Source organism: Periophthalmus magnuspinnatus, chromosome 8 (assembly GCF_009829125.3).
Source record: "Periophthalmus magnuspinnatus isolate fPerMag1 chromosome 8, fPerMag1.2.pri, whole genome shotgun sequence".
In the NCBI taxonomy this organism is placed as follows: Eukaryota; Metazoa; Chordata; class Actinopteri; order Gobiiformes; family Gobiidae; genus Periophthalmus; species Periophthalmus magnuspinnatus.
Genome location: NC_047133.1, coordinates 11,119,906 through 11,139,671, shown reverse-complemented (window position 1 = coordinate 11,139,671; position 19,766 = coordinate 11,119,906). Strand labels below are relative to the sequence as shown.

Sequence of the window (19,766 nt, the reverse complement as noted above, 5' to 3'; positions counted from 1 at the left end):
GATTTTATAAGTTTGTAGGTCTAGTTGAAGATATTAGCTGATTTTAACATGTTTTGCATGAACTAGCGTGAGTCGAAATCGATTATTTTGAGTTGTTCTGTCTACATATTATTATTTGTAGGTCTAATTGAAGACTGGTTTCAACATGTAGGCTTTTTTTACCCACATTTTGCCAGTAAGGTTAAGCTGACTTGCAAGTTGTAACTCCACTGGCAGATAATATCCAGAAAACTAGAAAAAAAAAACAAAAAACACGAAAATTAAGTTAAACTAAGTAAAAAAAAAAAATAACAAAATAGTCCAATCAACTTAATAAATCTTGTTAAACCTGCTCAAAATACACAAGTATCCTGAACTCATTCTAACATCAGTATATTTGGATCAACTGCAAGCTAGTAACTACTTCTCATTCCTTATTCCTTACATTGCACCAGACTTGTAACCATTGTATTCATGGCAACACCAGCGGACTGTTGGAAATGCATAGAACCTTGTACATTGAGCTCTTATGGAGAATCTCATGGATGGATGCAGGCATTGCTTTGTGCTGTAAAGCCCTCTTTCTCTGTAATTTGTAGTGTCTATAAATAAAATAAAAAATCTTTTCTGTGTTTTGGTGTTCCAACGTTTTAATTTATTCTAAAAAGTTTTAATTTATTCTAAAAAGTGTTAAATCGTGTACATTTTTTGCTAAGTGGTGGATGCAGCAAACATGTTAAATAACAATCATGGAAAAATGAACTCATCTGAAGGAGTGGTGCAAGAAACTAATGTCAATTTACAGCTTTTTAAATTTAATTGTTGTATCTTTAGAGTCTAGTGACAGTATTAGACTCTTTTTTTCAGTATAAACAAAACAAATAACTGCATAGGTCAATTTAAAACATTAAAAATAGGTGCAGGTGTGATTATAAATGAACATTAAGGAAATCTGTCCTCTGCATTTGACCCATCTTTCAGCTGCTGGGGCACCTCATCAGGAGCACCGCAGCGCTTTTCCTAGTATTGGACTACCTTAGCTAGAGTATTTGTGCGTGTTTTGGGTTGATGGGGTAAGCTGCAGTACCTGAAATCCAAACAGACACAAGGAGAAACATGCAAACTCCCAGGCGACAAGGATCAAACCCGAAACCTTCTTGTTTAGTGCTTAGCCACTCAACCACTGTGCCACCTGTGTAGTTACAGTGGGAAAAGTGAGTGAGTGAAATTTGTGACATTTAAACCATTTAATGTATAATCACTCCAGACACTGGGGGCATTCAAAGTAAAGGTTAACAGTGTATTGTTGTAAAATGTAAAGGTGGCACTAGATGGCGCCATTGCACGGTACTTAAATTATCTTGGAGCACACCTGTTGATTTCTGAATTTACGAGCATGTAGTACAGGACTAAATATATTTTGAATTAATATTTTTCAATGCATTTAATGGTGTTTTTGTAATTTAAATCATTAATAATATTTACCAAGATCGCAGAGAACTTTACCATATTATTGTCCTTATTGATAGGAGGAGACAGGATAATCACACTCTGAAAATTGAAGAGATATAATTGGGAATAGTATCGTTTATTGTCACATTAGAAAGTCACTGGAGGATTCTTAAATCAGCAGCACCATAAACAGCCAATGGACAAAAGCAGTTTCAGTTTCCTGCAAAGGCCAGGATCAACAACATTAAGAACATAGTCATAGAATACACAATATACAAACATTACAAAACACAGTGGTTCTAGAGTTCAGAAGGAGGAGCCACCATTTTGAAAAAACGCGGCCTCCGGACATAGTCAATGTTTTTACCAAAACGAGAGCGAAATAGTTTCATTCAGTCGTTTTTCCCCACACATCCTGGACAGAGAAGAGCAGAGGACACAGGATCCCACAGGCTTGACATTAACTCGAGTGGCCGATTTTTGGCAAGTTCAAGAGTTAATCGAGATATAATTCAGTCGTTTCTAATCGTCAATGATCGGGTTGGGTCTTTTTAATGGAGGTTTGGAGCGGAGTTAAGATTTAGATTTTCTGTACATTCTATTGTTCGTTTGCTCTTGTTAATGGTGATACAAGCTAGTTTCAATCTATAGCCACAGCTCCTCAACCACCAAAACAAACGCCACATTCATAGGGAGAGGTGCCTTGCCCAAAGACACAATGGTAAATGGTTAAATTTGTTTGTACATAGTGCTTTTTCACCTTCAAGGCACTCAAAGCGCTTTGGCAATATGATATGTCAGTGGTAGGGTTGAATCAACACTAGTTTTTACACATTGAATGAATATTTTTCTTCATTTTAAGTACAGCTTCTCAAGTAAGTCAAGGCTTTATGTATAAATCCATTTGTACCTGGTCTCTGTTGGTAAAATAAATGTGTTCGTAACTGCCCAAATGTGGCTGTAGTTAATATCAAGCCCTGATCACATTGTACAAAAGTCATGCAGAATCGCTCACGTCTTTTCACAGTAAAATACCATAAAAACGCCACAGTCACAGAAATGTTTGGCTCAAGTTTAAATCAAGACTCCGGCTTCTCCGACGAATACGATGAGCATTCACACCAGTAGAGGGCGCAAGAATACAGAGAATCAACACAGTTTCAGGCAGGGAATCTCCAGACCTTGTATTTACAGTCCAGCAAAAAGAGAAATTTCACATTATTTATAATTAAGAACAAAGGCTGCGTTCATATCAAAAGTGAGACTAAACTAAGACCAAACTCAGAACTAAATCTGGACTAGACCAGGACAGAAACAAGAGGCTAGAATTTTCTGTCACATCATTTTACAGATCACCATTTTGCCTTATATTTACTGATTTTAATCAACTTACATACATCAAAACGTTTATTTATCAATTTTTTGACTTATTTTGTACTCCAACATCAAAATAGGGACTACACTCAAGTAGAACCCAGAACTAAACCAGGACTAAACCAGAACTAAACCTGGATTAGAACAGAAGGCTATGCTGGCCTTTTCTCTAATGCAGTTTTATCAATGAATATTTTGTATATTTATATATTTTTTTATTTTATGTATGTGTTTATTTGAATTATTTTGTACTCTATTAAAGGTACATTACGTCATTTTTCTGGAGGACAATCTGTGGCTTTTTTCTGAACTGTTTGAGTGCTAACCATGGACAAATATACAAGGTCTGAAGACGCCTCATACTGATCAAATGAATGAGAATCAAATTTGCACAGATACAAAATGCGCACATAATTACAGTATTAATCTGAAATAACTTAATTACCTAATTTTCAAGTTTATTTACTCTCTTGAATACACTGCACTAATATCTAGGCAAGTTAAATATGACTTAAATTAACAATAGTTTACTCTGAGTAGATTCAACATGAAAGTAAAATGATCCACCAATGTGTTTTTTTCTTAATTCTTAATTCAAGCTACAGTTTTGTTTCTTTTTTTAAGTGAAAAGCCTCATTGTTTTTCTTATCTGAAAAAGTATAACAGGATTTTTTTTTTCTTATTTGGAAGAAGACCATTTTGTATTTTTGTCTGCTATATATTTAGAATCTCCAAGCACCCGAGAATTATTATGTTAAAATTTGGACATTTTAAATCGCAATATTAATCTAAATAATATATAATTGATCTAAACTTAATAATTAAAGAAACAAGTACACTGACCTCTGCATTAGAAAACTACACAATGGAAGCAGACGTCACAGAAAACGTTATAAGCACCTTTCATGGTTAGTTGTACATCACATTAACGAGCAGCAGATTTTTTTTTATTTGTACCAAAATGGCTGTATGGTGCTACTGAATCCTACATGTATTACGGAATAAGAAAATGAAACTGGAGAGCAAAGCAAGTACGGAGCAGTGAGCGCGTACCGGTGACGTGAAAGCAGAAGTTGCAAAATACGTGATTCACGATAGCTCAAACATGCAGAAATCACTCCAAATACGACATTGGTTAGTAAATGTTGAGAGGAGACAACCAAGACATGGTTAAAAGTTCTGAAAAGCTGATTTTGCTTTAAGTACAAAAGTCTGGCTACATTGGTAGATCATTTTAAGTGAAATTTACACAAATCAAGAAAAAACGTTTTTAATTCAAGTCATTTTAATTTGGCTAGATTTTAGCGTTTGCCGTGTGAACAGTAGTGAGCAGGAAAGTACTTTTAACACTAATGCCAAGTTGTTGTTTTTTTGAGCAACCAAAAACAAGTTTTAGCTTTTAATGGGTTTCCCAGTACCAAGTGTATCTGATGATCATATAAAGGCTAATACGCAATTTGGCAAAACAGTTTTACAAATTGAGTGGAATGTATGTGAGAATGCTGAGGTTAATACAATCTGATTTTGTTTATAGAAAATATTTTTGTGTAAAACACTGCTCTTTGGTACAGAGCCCCCAAAGGGTTCAAGGTACTATTATATTTAAGGGATTTTAGGGGCTCCATACTTTGTCAATGTACAAAAAAACAGAAGCAAATTCATGTCCAAAGTTTGAATTTGAACCTTTTCAAATACTGAAATTTCACGTTTTGTTCTCCCTGAACTGGAGCACACCAAAATTGTAAAAATTAAGAGATGGTTATTTTACAGCTCAAATACTAGTAGAATACTTTCCTTAAAGGTATGTAAAGGTATGTAATTTTCTAGAAGGGGCACATCTCCTGCATGCGTCCATGGAACTAGAAAATTAAAATCATACTTCAGAACAATCTCCATGGCGATAGAGAAGTTCAATGCCATAGTGTGGAAGATTAGAGCCAAAGAAGCAGCATTTGCCTGGAAATAAGCTGCTTTTTTTCTTAGTGCAAAAAAGTGAAAAAAACTAAAAACAAAAAAACAACAACAAAAAAACAAAACAAAAAAACAAACATACTTTTACTTAAGTCTAGTCACACTGACACTTTACATTTCAAATTCTGACATAAATTTGCTTCTGTTGGACTGTAAACACTTTGATGTTGTGAATATTGGCAGCTTCAGGCAGTTTAAAGTTCCTACAATTTTCAAATCTTCAGACTTTTGGCTTTTTTACTGATTTGGCACAAAATTTAAATATTATTTAATATTTAACTTCACAAATGCTCACGATAAAATTAAATGTTCAATGATGAAATAAATATCGCTGTCTTCCACATCATTTTATGGTCTCGGCTACTGATAACATTTATGCCAAAATGTTACTCAGAGTTAACTTAATCAGAGCTGGCAGTCCTCATTTATATTACATTACATGATTAGACATTTTGAGGGATTTATTATTATCATTTTATATTGAGAAATTCTCCAATATTGTTATTAGCTTAAATGGATAAGCAATATGGCTATTTATTTTTTCTTAGTTTGTAATTTTTATCGCCATGGTTTATTTTGCAAGCTAGATTTTATCTTTCTGAATGCTTTTATTGTGTAGGAGCCATGTGCTTGTTTCCTGTTTTGTTTTATACTTAAAGTGCATATGACAGGTTTTCATGTTTCTGTTATTCCTGGGTTTGGTGGAATCGTACCTGTGGTAAATATTTATTATAGTTTTACATCAGTTAAGTGTCCGTTTGTGGAAAAAAACGTTAGAGGGGGGGGAAAAAAAACCCCAAAACTCAACCTTTGTCATCAATTCCATCGAAATTGCAGAGGCACAAAGAAGGCATTTCTCCTGAAAGTTTAACCTTCACTTAACAAAATAAATGTCATTTTGTTATTTATTTCTATTACTGAAATCATAATTATTGTGTAATTGAAACCAATTTTAGCCCTTGTCAACATTATAGTTGCTAGGTAACAGTTATGGAATTTACCTAAATTATAAAACTAGGCAGTACTTTGAGTAAACTGTTGAAATATGAAACCTTAAGTATGTTTTACTGAAATGAGTAGTCTAACCTGTTATATGCACTTTAAAGATGCACTGTGTAAAGGAGGGTCCACCATTGCAAGGTTATTGCTTTGCCTGGAATGTTCCACAGTATGGTATTAAATGTATCTATTTACATGGGGACGAGAAGGGGAGAGCTAGGCCAAGTTACAGCTCAGATCAGTGCAGAGGCCACCCCACTCACAGTAAGAAGATGCAGTAATTAATGCCTGTATTTGAATGTATTGATTAAAAATGGTAAATAGTCACATTTTTACATAGGGCTTCAAAGCTCTAAACGCACTTTAGATCAAGGAACCATTCACCCACTCACACACACTCATACACCAGTGTACACAGACACTGGGGGGAGGGTTAAGTGTCTTGCCCAAGGACACAACAGCAGTATTCATGTATGGGAGCTGCAATCGCATCACTAACCTGTGGATGAGTGGATCTGAACGTTCTACCAATGATGTTTACGTCGAACCATCAACCTCCGGATCGGTGGACAAACACTCTACTGACTGAGCTACTGTCACTTATAGATAGACAGACAGATAGAAGTATAATACCGTACTGTGTAACATTCCAAGCAACGCAATAGTATCTCCACAGAGACAAGCTGGCACTCTCCTTGCTCAAAAAAGTTGCACAGTGCACCTTTAAGATCATCACAGTTGGGGTCACGTTTCGAGCAGGGAGTCTGACCCGGGACTCTTATAAAGGTATTTCCAAATGGCGTAGTAGTGAACGGCAGCGGCCAGAGCCACAAACACGTGCCAGATGGCGTGGGCGAAGGGGATAATACCGTCGCTTTTAAAGAAGAAAACGCCCAGAACGTAAATCAAACCTCCACATGCCAGCTCATGTAGACCGTCCGTGTTACTCTGAGGAGACAATGAGGGAAAATGTGGTTAGACTTGAGACGTTTGGAGCTGTAGTCGATCAGTCAATGAGCACTTCCTGTATTACCACATAACATCCCAAGGTGGAACAGAGGGTACAAAACAAAACACAATATTATCAAATAGATCACAAAATACTGTAATATGGGCCTTTTAACATGAATAACAAAAATCTAATTCAATTGATCAATATGAGGAAAAAAAAGTTTTGTTTTTTTATTGTTACATTGCCCAGCCCTAATAATTTTGTTGTGGTACAGCATACAGTAAACATTAAACTTTGATAAGCCATAAAACTATTTCCTAAACTTTGAACTTGGCTGCGATGACGAGTGTTTATCATCCAAAGTTCAATACAATCAGAGGACACCGATAACAGCTGTTTACAATCTGTGTTTCAGGATTATTCAGATGGAATTACTTCATACAAGAATCAAAACTACAGAAACACCAGAGGGTTAGCTGGCATTTGAATCTAGAGCCAGATGTGTGCGTAATAATACTAGTTTAATTCATTTTCCACTAAATCTGCTGCTCAGAAATGACCCACGTTGTGATTCAGAGCCACAATACAGTACGTACATATGTAATTCAAGTCTAATATTTAAAAGTAAACACTGTTCTTAAATGTGTGTGTTTTGAGAGGTGAAACTAACTGATTAGTAAAACATATTAATACACATAATACACATAATAATAAACATATTACAGATACTTTGCAGTGACACTACGTTGGGGGTGTTCTACATGTATCTCTAGGATTATGTTCAGCAGTTACCATGGATACAATGCACACATTAGTAAACACGGCCAAAAAGAGTCTGAAAAATTAAAAACTGAAAAATAAAAAAAATACAAAAAAAAATTTAAACAGCACATTTTCAGGAGCCTGTGATCAACACAAACATTCATGGTGCTGTTCAGGAGTTTGATTTTCAACAAAAAAAGGTGAGAGTGACTAACTGAAAAAATGTTTGAAAAAATGTTGGCTAATGCTAACCAGCTCGTGACTGTAATTTTAAGTGTGAGAGACCAATATCTGGCACTGATTTTTTTTTTTTTTTCTAAGATTTGTTAGATTTGTTGTTTTGTTTTTTAGCAGACTCATCAGTAAAAAATAGAAAAAACATGGCTGTATGTTCACACAATTATGCAACAAATTATTCTATATCCCAGATAAATACATTTGGGATTTTACAATTATTAGTATTAGTATTTAGTAGTAGTAGTAGTAGTATTTATTATAACAAAAGTGAAAAGCTATTTTGTGAACTATGACTTAACATACACTTGTGTAACATACCCTTGATTTTAAAATCAGTATTGGCATTATTGTACTGCATACAGGCTGCAGCAGCAAAATAAGTTACTGGATGTCATTGCAGTTTAGTTTATAATAATCATATGTCTCACTCGCCCTCCTCTCACTTTTTTCAGTAAATAATGGTTTCCTGTTCTGCTTTTGACTTCCTCATTTTAGTGTTGAGAAAGAGCGAGAGTAAGAGTGAAAGACAGATATAGATATAGGAGGGAGGGAGAGGAGAGAGAGTAAAAAAGAGAGAGACGAGGAAAGAGAGTGAGAGGATAAAGAAAAGAGAGCAGACGATGCAAAGCCTATTCAAATGTAAAAACAGCATAGTTAGAATTGTTACCATTGAGGTGACGACTGAAGCAGGGAAGAAGCCCATGGTGAGATAGAAGGCCAGCTCCACCAGTTTGTACCTAAAAACAGAGAAGAGATGAAAATACTGATCAGATGTCTGTTCATTTAGAAAGTAATAAAGATAAACAAAAATGACATAAATTTGGGCGTTTGAAAAAGTGAAATAACAAGCTTTTTGTTTTTTGTTGTTGTTTTTTTTGGCTTTAAAAAGGAAAATATGAAACTTTCTTAGTAGAGGGTCTGCCACCTACTCGACTTCACAGTTATTGCTTTGCCTGGGATGTTCCACAGTATGGCATTAATCTTATCTAACATTAAAGCAAATTCAGGTGTTTTTATTGCTAAAAAAATCCTTGTAAAAACATGTATTCTTACAAATTTCACTGGTAGCTTAGCAAATTCTAGCACAATATTTTTGCTATGATTCTACTGAAGGGCTATGGAGTTTAAAAACACAGTGGAGCACTTCCTGTATTACCACATGACATCACAAGGTGGAACAGAATGTTTTCAGTTTGAGAGAAGAACTCGTAAATATGCAGGATTTGTGTGTTAAACATGTTTGAATGAAACAAAACACAACTCTGGGTATGTTTTTGATAAGAAAAACAGAAAACATCATAATATGGGCCCTGTAAACTTACTTTTCGTGGTAGTTAAAGACGTAGATGGTCCCTGCAGCTGCCATGAGCCAAATGAACCAGCGCATGTGAGCTGCCAGAGGCCCGAGCTCCCTCAAGTTCAACCTGGGACACAAACAAAGGAGTCAGAATAGTATGTGCCCTGCTGATCAATTAGTCAACTAAAAAGGAGGTGTGGCAAAACCTTTCAAAACTATTACGCATCTCTATGTATCTGATCATACAAATTCATACAAATAAGTTATTTGTCCAGATAAAAGTACTAGGAAACAAAGTATTTATATGTAAAAGAAGGCAGATTAAGTAAGTAATACTAAGTAATACTACAAAAATACTGAGATTAGACACAGGGTCTGACCAGGGCGTGTAGGAGGCAGCGATGAAGAAGTAGATGACCACCCTGTCACACATGTGGAAGCACTGCTCCATCGACCTGCAACACAAACAACACACTTACATACACCAGCACATAAACATAGAACCAAATAACCGTATTCATACTGATATTTTATACACTGCTTAGAATCTGACTACACTGTCCTCCTACCCAGTCTGTACTGAAATAAGAGCCATGGGTGACTTTGTAGTACATTTTAATACATTATTTGGGGAAAATAATCGAAATTGGCTCTATTTATCTACCCAAAAATATCAATAGGGTTTATAGATTATGGGTTGCTCTGGATTCTAAACAGCTGCCTATGAAAACAACATACCAGTCGATCTCTAATTTAAATGTTCTACTTTCAGTTTTGGGTTCTCCATTTTTTCTCAACCTTGTGGGATAAACCTCAAGTTAAGTTCTGCTATTCATGAACAAAGCTCAAAACAAAGTCACTTTCTGGAGCAGGCACATTACCTGTGTGATTCCATGGGAAAAAAATAGTTAAAACCATTCTTTGGAACATTATCCTTGGAGATAAGTTTAATACCAAACTCCATACTGCCATTGGTTTGTGGAAATGCAATGTTTTTTCTATGTTTTTCAGTGCAATAAACACACAAAAATATAAAAACATGCTTTTACTTCAGTCTATTTTTTGGCTAAAAGTTTACATACAATGTCGGTCATTTCTAGAAAGATAAACTTCCACAGACGCTGATAAAAGACAGACACTTTCTCTCGCTATAAACACAAGACAGACAGAAGTACAAGTGACAAACCGGATCCAAGTTTCACTTCTTTAGCATCAAAGCTAACCATTTAGCTTCTGTGAAATTAAAGACCAGTCTGGATAGAAGTTATGCTTGTTTCCATTCCCGTATGTATCAGAAAATGTTATACAGCCAAGCCAACAATCTAGATGCCCACCTTTTTATGCCAGATGCCCTTCCTGTTACAACTTTACAAATTACTATGACTGGAGAAAACAATGGGTTTGTGCAGAACTGTGCAATTAATTGAGATAGAGAAAGATCGAGATCCAGTCATGTCTAAGGCTCAATGATATGGTTGAGCTTTTTGAATGGAGAGGTCTACAGCCAACTCTGTCAGTAAACAGATGTGGTTTGGAGCAGCAGAAGACTGTGGGGGAAGAAATGTGATTATTTTTACTTTAAAGGGCAGAGATTTATTAAATCAATACTAAGAGCCATCTTGAGTTTGTTTTTGAAAAAAACAAAAACAGAATTTAATCAAAAATCAATGTGAGGGAAACGTGAGGAGTCATTTTTTCCGCAGGTCTGACTAAGCTCTAAATAGATGGAGAAGAATTAGTGTATAATTTGATAATTTGATAATTAGTAAAACTCAATTTAAAAGGTACATGCTGGTTCCAGGCTGTCTAAATATTTAAGTGTTTAAATGCCCTATTACAGTATATGCAAGTTTTTGATTTACTTTATAAAGTTACGTCCAATTAGATGACTCAAACCTCCTCACTCCCACAGTCAAACCAAAGCACCAGACCATGGGGGACCGAGCAGTCGCTATCGTTGCTTCAAAGCTCTGGAACTCTCTCCTCCTCCACATCAGAAACTTAGACTCACTAAACACCTTCAAAAAACAGCTCAAACCTTGAAACTTGTTTTGTCTGTCCTGTCCTTGTTTTGTGCTAAACTATTGTGAAGTGTCTTCGGGTTATTGTGAAAAGCGCTATATAAAACCAATTTATTATTATTATTATTATTATTATTATAAACAAATGTGCCTTGTTGAGCGGTGTATGATCCTACCTCATGTGGCTCTTCTTCCAGGTGATGATGTGAAACACGGTGGAGACAACGAAGAGCGCGCAGAGGCCCAGACCATAGACCACAGCCGTGATCCTCTCCCAGGACGTGTCCGAGAGGCGATGGAGCAGAGCCATGCCCACGAAGGCCGGCACGATCAGCAACTACAGCACACACAAAATACAGACTTGTATATAGGACTGAGCTATGCATCAAAATTTAGTTGAGATGAAGTTTTCATTAAATAGAGCAGACTACAGTAGCCCCACAGTCTTTAAGGGGCCTATTATTTTATGCTCTATGTTATAATATTGTTTCCTCATCTCAAACATACCTGGAGTTGTGTTTTTGTTTCATTCACATGTTTAACCCCAAGGTTCTCCTTCTGACAAAAATGCACTGTTTTTTAAAACGTCATCACAACAAAGTACCGTGTAGCTGTTGGCCCCTGCAGATCACACTAGCCAGCAACGGCTTGTTTTTTTGTACAATGAAACTTTTTTATTTGCCTACACAACTCTGCCGAATCCTATTTGTATCACCAACTAAGCAAATTTAATTGGAGAACAAAGTACAGAGCAGTGGACATATAGAGGTTATGCAAATGACAGCACAACCTTTAGAAGTTTATTAATGGAAACATTATATGAGTGTCAATAGTGAGTAATAACCATTTTATTCTGTAAAAGACCAAAACACATCTAAAATATGAAAGAGTTGCTGCAGACTGAAAACAAATACAAAAGTCCACAACTCTAAATATTTAGTTTGTACTTGACATCTTAAGTAAAAAAAAAATAATAATAATCAAGTAATCACTTAATCAACAGTTAGCTAAACAGATCTGATCATGACAGTACTCCTGTCTCCACTTACAGCGTGCGTATAGCAGTTAGCGGCATGCTCGTAGCATGTGGGTTGGTAGCGGCAGTTGGCAGACGCTCTTCTGTTCATGAACCTGCAACAGTAGAACACAAGTCAATACAAAAAAAAACACGTGTCAGTACAAGTGCATTTAATCACATCAGAGCCGCCATACCTCAGTGGAATCAGGCCTACTACTGTTTGAGCTTATGTTGGATCAAAGCCAAAAATAACAATAGAGATAGGTTTAGTGTTTGGGTTTAGGGATGTGAGATTAAACTGAATTTTCTGCAGGATTAATTAAGTATATTTATCTATCTAATCAATTTGTTAGGGCTGTAGTAAGACGTTCTATGTCGACTAGAGACATGTCCTGCTGACCGTTAAGTCGATTCAAAGAGGGTGTGGCAAAAGTTCTTAAAACCTTTACACATTTCTATGTATCTGACCTAAACAAATCTACACCTGAACGAGAGTTCATGCAAAACTAACTATTCATGCAGAAAAAAAATACTAGGAAACAATGTAGATTAAATGTGTGAGTCCTGAGTTTAATTTGCCTAACATCAGAAGCATCTAAAGCTAATTCACTCACTAACTTCTCCTTTCTGCTGTTGTCCCGTATGAGTCCTTACCATCTAAATAAAATAATTACTCGACTAATACAAATTTTGGTTGACAAAGACAGCATCGACCGATTAATCGATTAAGGGACTAACGGACTACAGCCCTACTATACAACTTCCTCACTAGTAAACTAAATGTCCATGTTGGTCTATGTATACAACGCTCTAACCCTATGATTTAGATGATCACAAACAAGTTCTGAAATACATGTGATTTTGAATTAGCTGCAGTTCATATTAAAGGTGTACTGCTTTTCAGGTGGAGGGTACATCACCAGCTTCTCTCCATGGAGAACTTATTGTTTTGTCTATATAGACAAGCAGAAAGTGCCACCAGCTGAAGTTACAAGGTTTTTAAGGGTATTTATGAACAATGAAAACAGGCAAGGAAATAAATGTTAAATGGATCCCATACTGTGAAACATCCCATCAAAACGTCACCACTGAGACAACCAGGCGGTGTACCCGCTACCAGATTAGTTACATACTGCACCTTTTAATCAAATATTAGTGAACAATATGGAAAATGAAATGTAAACGTAGCGAAAGCTATTGGCCAAACAAGAACATAATTTCCTTATCAGCTTTTATGGTCTCATCTTGATCTTATTTTGATACGTTTATTTCCAAGACCATTCAGTAAAACACTGTGTACTTCTCTTCATCATAGAGTTAACTTAGATTTCAACAAATACTTGAACAAATGTATAAAGACAGTTGTTAATAAATCAAATAGTACGACTGAACACCACTGGCCAGTTCTCTACTTTAGATCGTACAGAGACAAATCACAAAACACACACCAATTTCAGCAAACAACATGCTGCATGTGAAAACCTGTTAATACAACTATGATAATTAAGTTTTATTATGACCAGACAGCAGCTCAGTGATTACTACCCTTTTCCACCAACCTTTGGACCAACTTCTGCAAGACACTTCATGTTGGTCGTGGTGGGAGAGGCGGATGGCGCAGACTGGCAGTTTCAGTTGTGACTAGTAGCTCACCACTATAAAGTATGGGTGTGGGTAAATAATACATGTAGAACACCTCCAAATTACGCTTTAAATTGTATCTCTATGGTGGAATGTTCACCAGTTACCGCAGAGATTAGCAAACATAGTGATAGAAGTTTTATGATTGTCTGAAAACTCAAGAAAAACGTTCACAGTCGTATTTAGGTGTTTGATTTTCAACAAAAATGGTGAGAGTGACTAACTGAAGAACGGTTTGCTAATGCTAGCTAGCTTGTGACTGTAATTTAATGTGCAAGACACTTGTTTAACAGCACAAAACAGCTCACCAGTTGTAGTTCCAACTAAACCAGCCCTTTCTGGTTAGATTGTGTTAAAATAAAACTGAGGTTAACGTCTAAGAAGCTTCAGACAGAGCAGTGCCTACAGATAGCATCACATCCTCAAGGAATGTTGATGGCATCAGCTGCAAAGTATCAACAAAAGGGATTATTATTTATTATCACTATCCAAAATAAAACAATAAAATAAAGCCAAATAATGAGACCATATAGAACCAGAACAAAGCCAGACATATAATAAGCGATAATAATAATTGGCCTCATGCATATTTAAGCCACAGCATATTTTCATTTTAGGATCTGTACAGAAAAAAACTACTACACACTTCCTGTCTTATCAAGTCACCAAAAAACATATCTGCAACAAACAATCTCCCCGTTAACACAAATGTGATATCACCACACTATTGATTGCTCTATTTCTTGTAAACATCATTTTGTGGTTTGCATCATCTCTTAGTGTCATTATCTGCAGAGATGAAACCAAAAGCAGCTTTCAAAAGAGACAACTGATACGTCTATTGTAACAGGAAGCCAGTGAGAGACAGGGTAAAGCGTCTGTCATCAATACAGTACGTGCCACTGTTATCTTATTCAATTACAATCACGATATTACACGTTACAACAGCAGCATAAATTATGTATTGGCATTCATTGCATTGATACCCACCTATTGAAGCTGTTAACTCGCTTCATTTTTAAGCTTTTCAAAACAAAACCTCAAAAAATCTGCAAACCAGCAAAAGAATCTGGTTAAAAATATGCGGAATGCACAACAAAATGTCCCAAAAGCAAAAAAAGAAAGGCTAGCGTTAGCTTCGACTTAGCATCGCAGCCTCCCACCACAATCTCGCCCTTTTAGTCGTTTTCTCAGGATCATTATGTGACAAAAACTGCTCATTCCCACACGTTTCAATTCAAAATGTCCATAAAGAAGCAGAGGCGGTCAGGACACGCCGAAAAAAGAAGCGAGCGCAGCGGTGTTTACGACCCCAGGCTGCCGCTACCTCCGAGCCGACAATAGTGAGTGATTTTCGGCTCATCTCCAGAGACTCCTCCGCCCAATTGCCCGGAGGTGACACTAAGGAGAGTGACACTGAAAGCGGCCAATCAGCGGCCTGAAAACCGGCACACGGACCAATCAGAGACAAGGAAGGCGGGGTTTAGAGAAGTACGTGAAAGTGACATGATCAAAGATACTAAAGGGTATGATTTTTGATTTTTGTTAATTTTCCAACATTTTCAACCATTTTACCTAGTTACTATAATCACACAAACAAACTTGAATAATATTATATTTTAATAGTCCATAGTTTAGTACTATTGTGTCAGCATAATGTTAAAATAATCGAAAATATATGTGTAAATATATGCACTTTTTGTCAGTTTACAAGGGATATGTTTAATTGTAGGTTATATTGGCTTAAAAAGAAATGGGATTTTGTTATTGTCCATCAGAACCCTAGTGGCCCCTACTTTGTGCGTGGTAACAGCCCCAGTATTATTTTCCTACCCTTCCTACAGTTTTGTAAGAAAAAATATTATTTTCTGTTTAATAAAGATATTACAGCAATGATCAGGACCGTCAACAGAAATTTCGGGGCCCTGGGCAAGAAGCTTCACATGGCCCGTCTAACATAGATTAATAGGAAAAGGGTCCAATTCTAGGTCCCTTTGGGTTCTATTTGGGTTCTGACCCCTAGGTTAGAAATGACTGCATCAGGCCTTGTTCAGATCAGGAGTCATGCACAGGATTATCCTATAATACATGTAGCCTTATATAATACACAAAGGCTTATTGTGAAAACTGAGGAAATCCTATTTTGATACTGCAGTAAGAACATGCAAAGTCCACTCTAAATGGCCAGTGCAGCAATTTAACATGTTTTTGAAGATTTTTACCAGTTCAGCAAGAACCAGATTGAACCATATTATAAGTTTTATGAGTTTTTAAGTTTTTAAGTCCTATTTCTTTTAGGTATTCAGATGATTTCCTTTGTAGTTTTTGGATGCACAATAAAAAAAATAAAAAAATACTAATAATAAAATACTACTACTACCACCACTACTACTACTACTACTACTACTACTACTACTACTAATAATAATAATAATAATAATAATAATAATAATAATAATAAGAATAATAATAATAATATGCAGTATTATTATTATTATTATTATTATTATTATTATTATTATTATTATTATTATTATTATTATTATTATTATTATTATTATTTTCTGAGCACATAAAATGCACTGTTGTTTGCAGAGGACAGAGTGCCCTTTGCTGATGCAGTGAGTAGTGAAGCAGTTTGTTCTAATCATCATGGAAACAGGCAAACAATGTTTCCAGTCTGCCCGTTTGAGTCAGTTCCCGTCACTGATTCTGGTCTGGAGTTGGTCTGAAACTGATCCCAGTCTGACCTTGGTCTGGACTCAGGTCTGAACTTGCACTTTGGCATCTCAGGTGTAGTCTGTGTTGTGTTTAAGGACCAAGTTCACAAAGAGAATCTCCAGTTTCACTCAACAGATCTTTTTACGTAACTCTTTATGCAATGGCAGGACAAAGGGGCAGGGGGCAGACAGAGGGCAGACTAAACAAGGACTCAGAACTAGACTCAATACTAACTCGGGACTAGAACCAGGACTAACCAAGGACTACACTCAGAACTATACTAGGTCCAGGACTAAACCCAGGACTAAACCCAGGACTGAACCCAGGCCTAACTCAGGCCTAAATTCAGGACTAACTCAGGACTAATGCAGGACTAGATTCAGGACTAACTCAGGACTAACCCCGGACGAGACCCAGGACTAACCTAGGACTAACCTAAGACTAGAACCAGAACTAGACACAGGACTAGACTCAGGACTAGGTCCAGGACTAACCAAGGATTAGACAGAGAACTAAACTCAGAACTAACCCAGGACTAGACTCAGGACTAGCCAGGGAGTAGACTTGGAACTAGACTCACAACTAGCCCAGGACTAGATTTAGGACTAACCCAGGACTAGACCCAGGACTGGAGTCAGACAGTGGGTCCAAAGGTAATTTGACAGATGAGGTGTTTTATATTATAAGTCGATTACTTTTTCTGAATTTTAAAGGTCCACTATGTAACTTGGCGGCTCTGCCAAGATTTACCTGCAATATTGACATGCTTGTTTCATTTATTCAATTCAAATGAAACAAGCATGTGACACCGCTCGGCCAAGTCATGAGTCATATCTGTGGAGAGGAGACCCTGCTTGCTGTAAGAATGCATTACTGTTTGTCTTTAACAGTAAAAACACCTGCAATTGAATAAACACAATAAAGAAAGTTTAAAGTTTAATGTCATATTCACAGCAAACACATTCAGAGACAAGTAGGTAGTGGACCCTCTACCAGAAAAATTACATATTGCACCTTTACTCTTCTCAAATGTCACTATGACCACTTCCCCTTGTATACATATGTGTACTGGCATTTTTATTTTTTTTTATTATTTTTCATCATCGATATTACAATAGTTTTTAGGTTAGTTTATGCAATGTCGATAAAAGTCCGTATTTGATCCTTGCCATTCACATACATCACAAAAATTGCTAAATCACTCAAATTAAGTCAAGTTTAATTAATTTTGGGAGCAGCACCACACCTCAACCATGCCCTTACTTGTTGCTATTCCTCCTATAACTGCTCCTTCTTCTCCGTGTTTTTCGCATCTGTCAAAATGATTACTGGTGTATTCATACAGTTTTTAAAAATTCATTTCTGGTTGTTGGTTGTAAATAGGTTCCTTCTTCTATCTCTTCTTCCTGACATTTTCGAGTGTGATCTGATCCTTCCTTGTGACTGCCCTTTGACCTTTCTAAACCTCTTCATCGACCTGATTAAAGTCTAATCTCTCAGTGTCCTACAGCACAGAACATGGATGCACCCGCCAGGTTTGGGACAGGAGCAGACAGGAGGGAAGAGGAGCAAAGCCAGAGGAGCAGTGCAAGAGAGGAGTAAAGAGGAGCAAAGCCAGAGGAGCAGTGCCAGACAGGAGTAAAGAGGAGCAAAGCCAGAGGAGCAGTGCCAGACAGGAGTAAAGAGGAGCAGAGCCAGAGGTGCAGACAGGAGCAGAGCTAGAGGAGCAGAGCCAGAGGAGCAGTGCCAGACAGGAGTAAAGAGGAGCAGAGCCAGAGGTGCAGACAGGAGCAGAGCTAGAGGAGCAGAGCCAGAGGAGCAGTGCCAGACAGGAGTAAAGAGGAGCAGAGTCAGAGGAGCAGTGCAAGAGAGGAGTAAAGAGGAGCAAAGCCAGGTGAGCAGAGCCAGTGGAGTAGAGCCAGAGGAGCAGGGCCAGAGGAGCAGAACCAGAGGAGAAGAGCTAGAGGAGCAGAGTCAGTGGAGAAGAGCTGGAGGATCTGAGCCAGAGAAGCAAAGTCAGAGGAGCAGAGCCAGAGGAGCAGAGCCACAGGAGTAGACAGGAGCAGAGCCAGAGGAGCAAAGCCAGAGGAGCAGAGCCAGAGGAGCAGAGTCAGAGGAGCAGAGCTAGAGGGGGGAAAAAAAAAACTTTTTTTTTTTTCTGAACTGTCCAGAGTTTTTCTTGGGATGTAATAAAGGTTGGGGCATAAGTAAGGAACACAATGTTGTATTAGTTTGTTTATCCTAGATTGAAAATGTGGAGAAATCAGGTCATGGAGCTTTTATAAAAGTTCCAAGATATGATTTAATGTATATTTAAGTGGACAACAGTGAGTGATTTTCAGCTCATCTCCAGAGACTGCTCCACTCTGTAGATAAAATAAAAGGTCAGATGATAGAAGGCACTGTTCCCACTATGTTAGTTGTACCTGTTACATAATGCACTCTGACCTCTTTATAGCTGCCTCCTGTCCTACACTGTCCTGTTTTTATGAATGGAGAGGATTTGAATTACCGTACATTTCTCAGAACTGGAGGATTACGTATGATGCAGTTTACACTATATACACACAGGCAGGAGACGGGAGGAGTTGACGCTGTTTAGATTCTGCACCTGTCTGCACCTGTCCCTGCCTCTGAGCCAACAAGACGAAAAGGCTTTTACATTTTTTACTTTTAATGAACACATATTGTGCTTGAGCATGCTATATAGTTACAATCTACAACACCAATGGATCATTAGCCAATGTTATAATTTGCCCATTTTAAATTGCAATATTTACATAAAGTCGTTTCTACACTGTCACTAGTTCGACCCGAGAGTGGTGCTTGAGCAGTAAACGGCCGGGTTACTCAAACATGTGTGAATGAAACAAAACAAAACACAACTCCAGGTATGTTTTTTGAGGAGATAACAGCATTATAACAGGGCTAAAAGCTCACAAGAGTCAATTGGGAACGTTAAAGTGCAAAACTATATACCCTATTTGCACCAATTTGTGAAAAAAAACAGTAAAATAAAAAATATATATAGGGTAAATACACCAACCCCACTCAGTAAGACCATGGCTGCGCTCAGATAAAACTGTGTTATCAGTTTAAATCAACAATAACCACTGATATAAACTAAACCTGCTGATATCAGCTATGGTTTTTTGTGTGTTTATCTTATTGTGGCTAACACTGAAGCTAAACCTAACGCTCATTGTTACAGAGCATTCGCTGATAGAGTGTTTGGTTTATAAGGTTAGCAGAAGTTTTAGGAATGTACAACGATTGATTTGCAACATCTCTGGAGAATGACATCGAACCCGCAGCCGTCGTACTGATGGGAGGAGACGGGAT

At 37.1% G+C, this 19,766-nt stretch overlaps 1 protein-coding gene across 1 annotated transcript; it reads right to left on the bottom strand.

Moving 5' to 3' along the window:
* Positions 1 to 1,551: 1,551 nt before the first annotated feature.
* mmd (monocyte to macrophage differentiation-associated) lies at positions 1,552 to 15,070 on the bottom strand. Its single transcript, XM_033970435.2, has 7 exons — positions 14,694 to 15,070; positions 12,094 to 12,175; positions 11,221 to 11,381; positions 9,404 to 9,478; positions 9,049 to 9,150; positions 8,394 to 8,463; positions 1,552 to 6,723 (listed from the first exon to the last, which is right to left on the bottom strand). The coding sequence occupies exons 1-7, from the start codon at positions 14,717 to 14,719 to the stop codon at positions 6,520 to 6,522; spliced, it is 720 nt and encodes a 239-aa protein (XP_033826326.1). The 5' UTR covers positions 14,720 to 15,070; the 3' UTR covers positions 1,552 to 6,519.
* Positions 15,071 to 19,766: the final 4,696 nt, after the last annotated feature.

Bases quoted from the DNA above. Each gene is read 5' to 3' on its own strand.
- mmd (XM_033970435.2), bottom strand. From the start codon at position 14,719: ATGAAGCGAGTTAACAGCTTCAATAG. The intron at 12,176-14,693 runs GTGGGTATCAAT...CTACTGTTGCAG, and splicing joins CGAGTTAACAGCTTCAATAG to GTTCATGAACAGAAGAGCGT. The intron at 11,382-12,093 runs GTAAGTGGAGAC...TGTGTGCTGTAG, and splicing joins CTAACTGCTATACGCACGCT to TTGCTGATCGTGCCGGCCTT.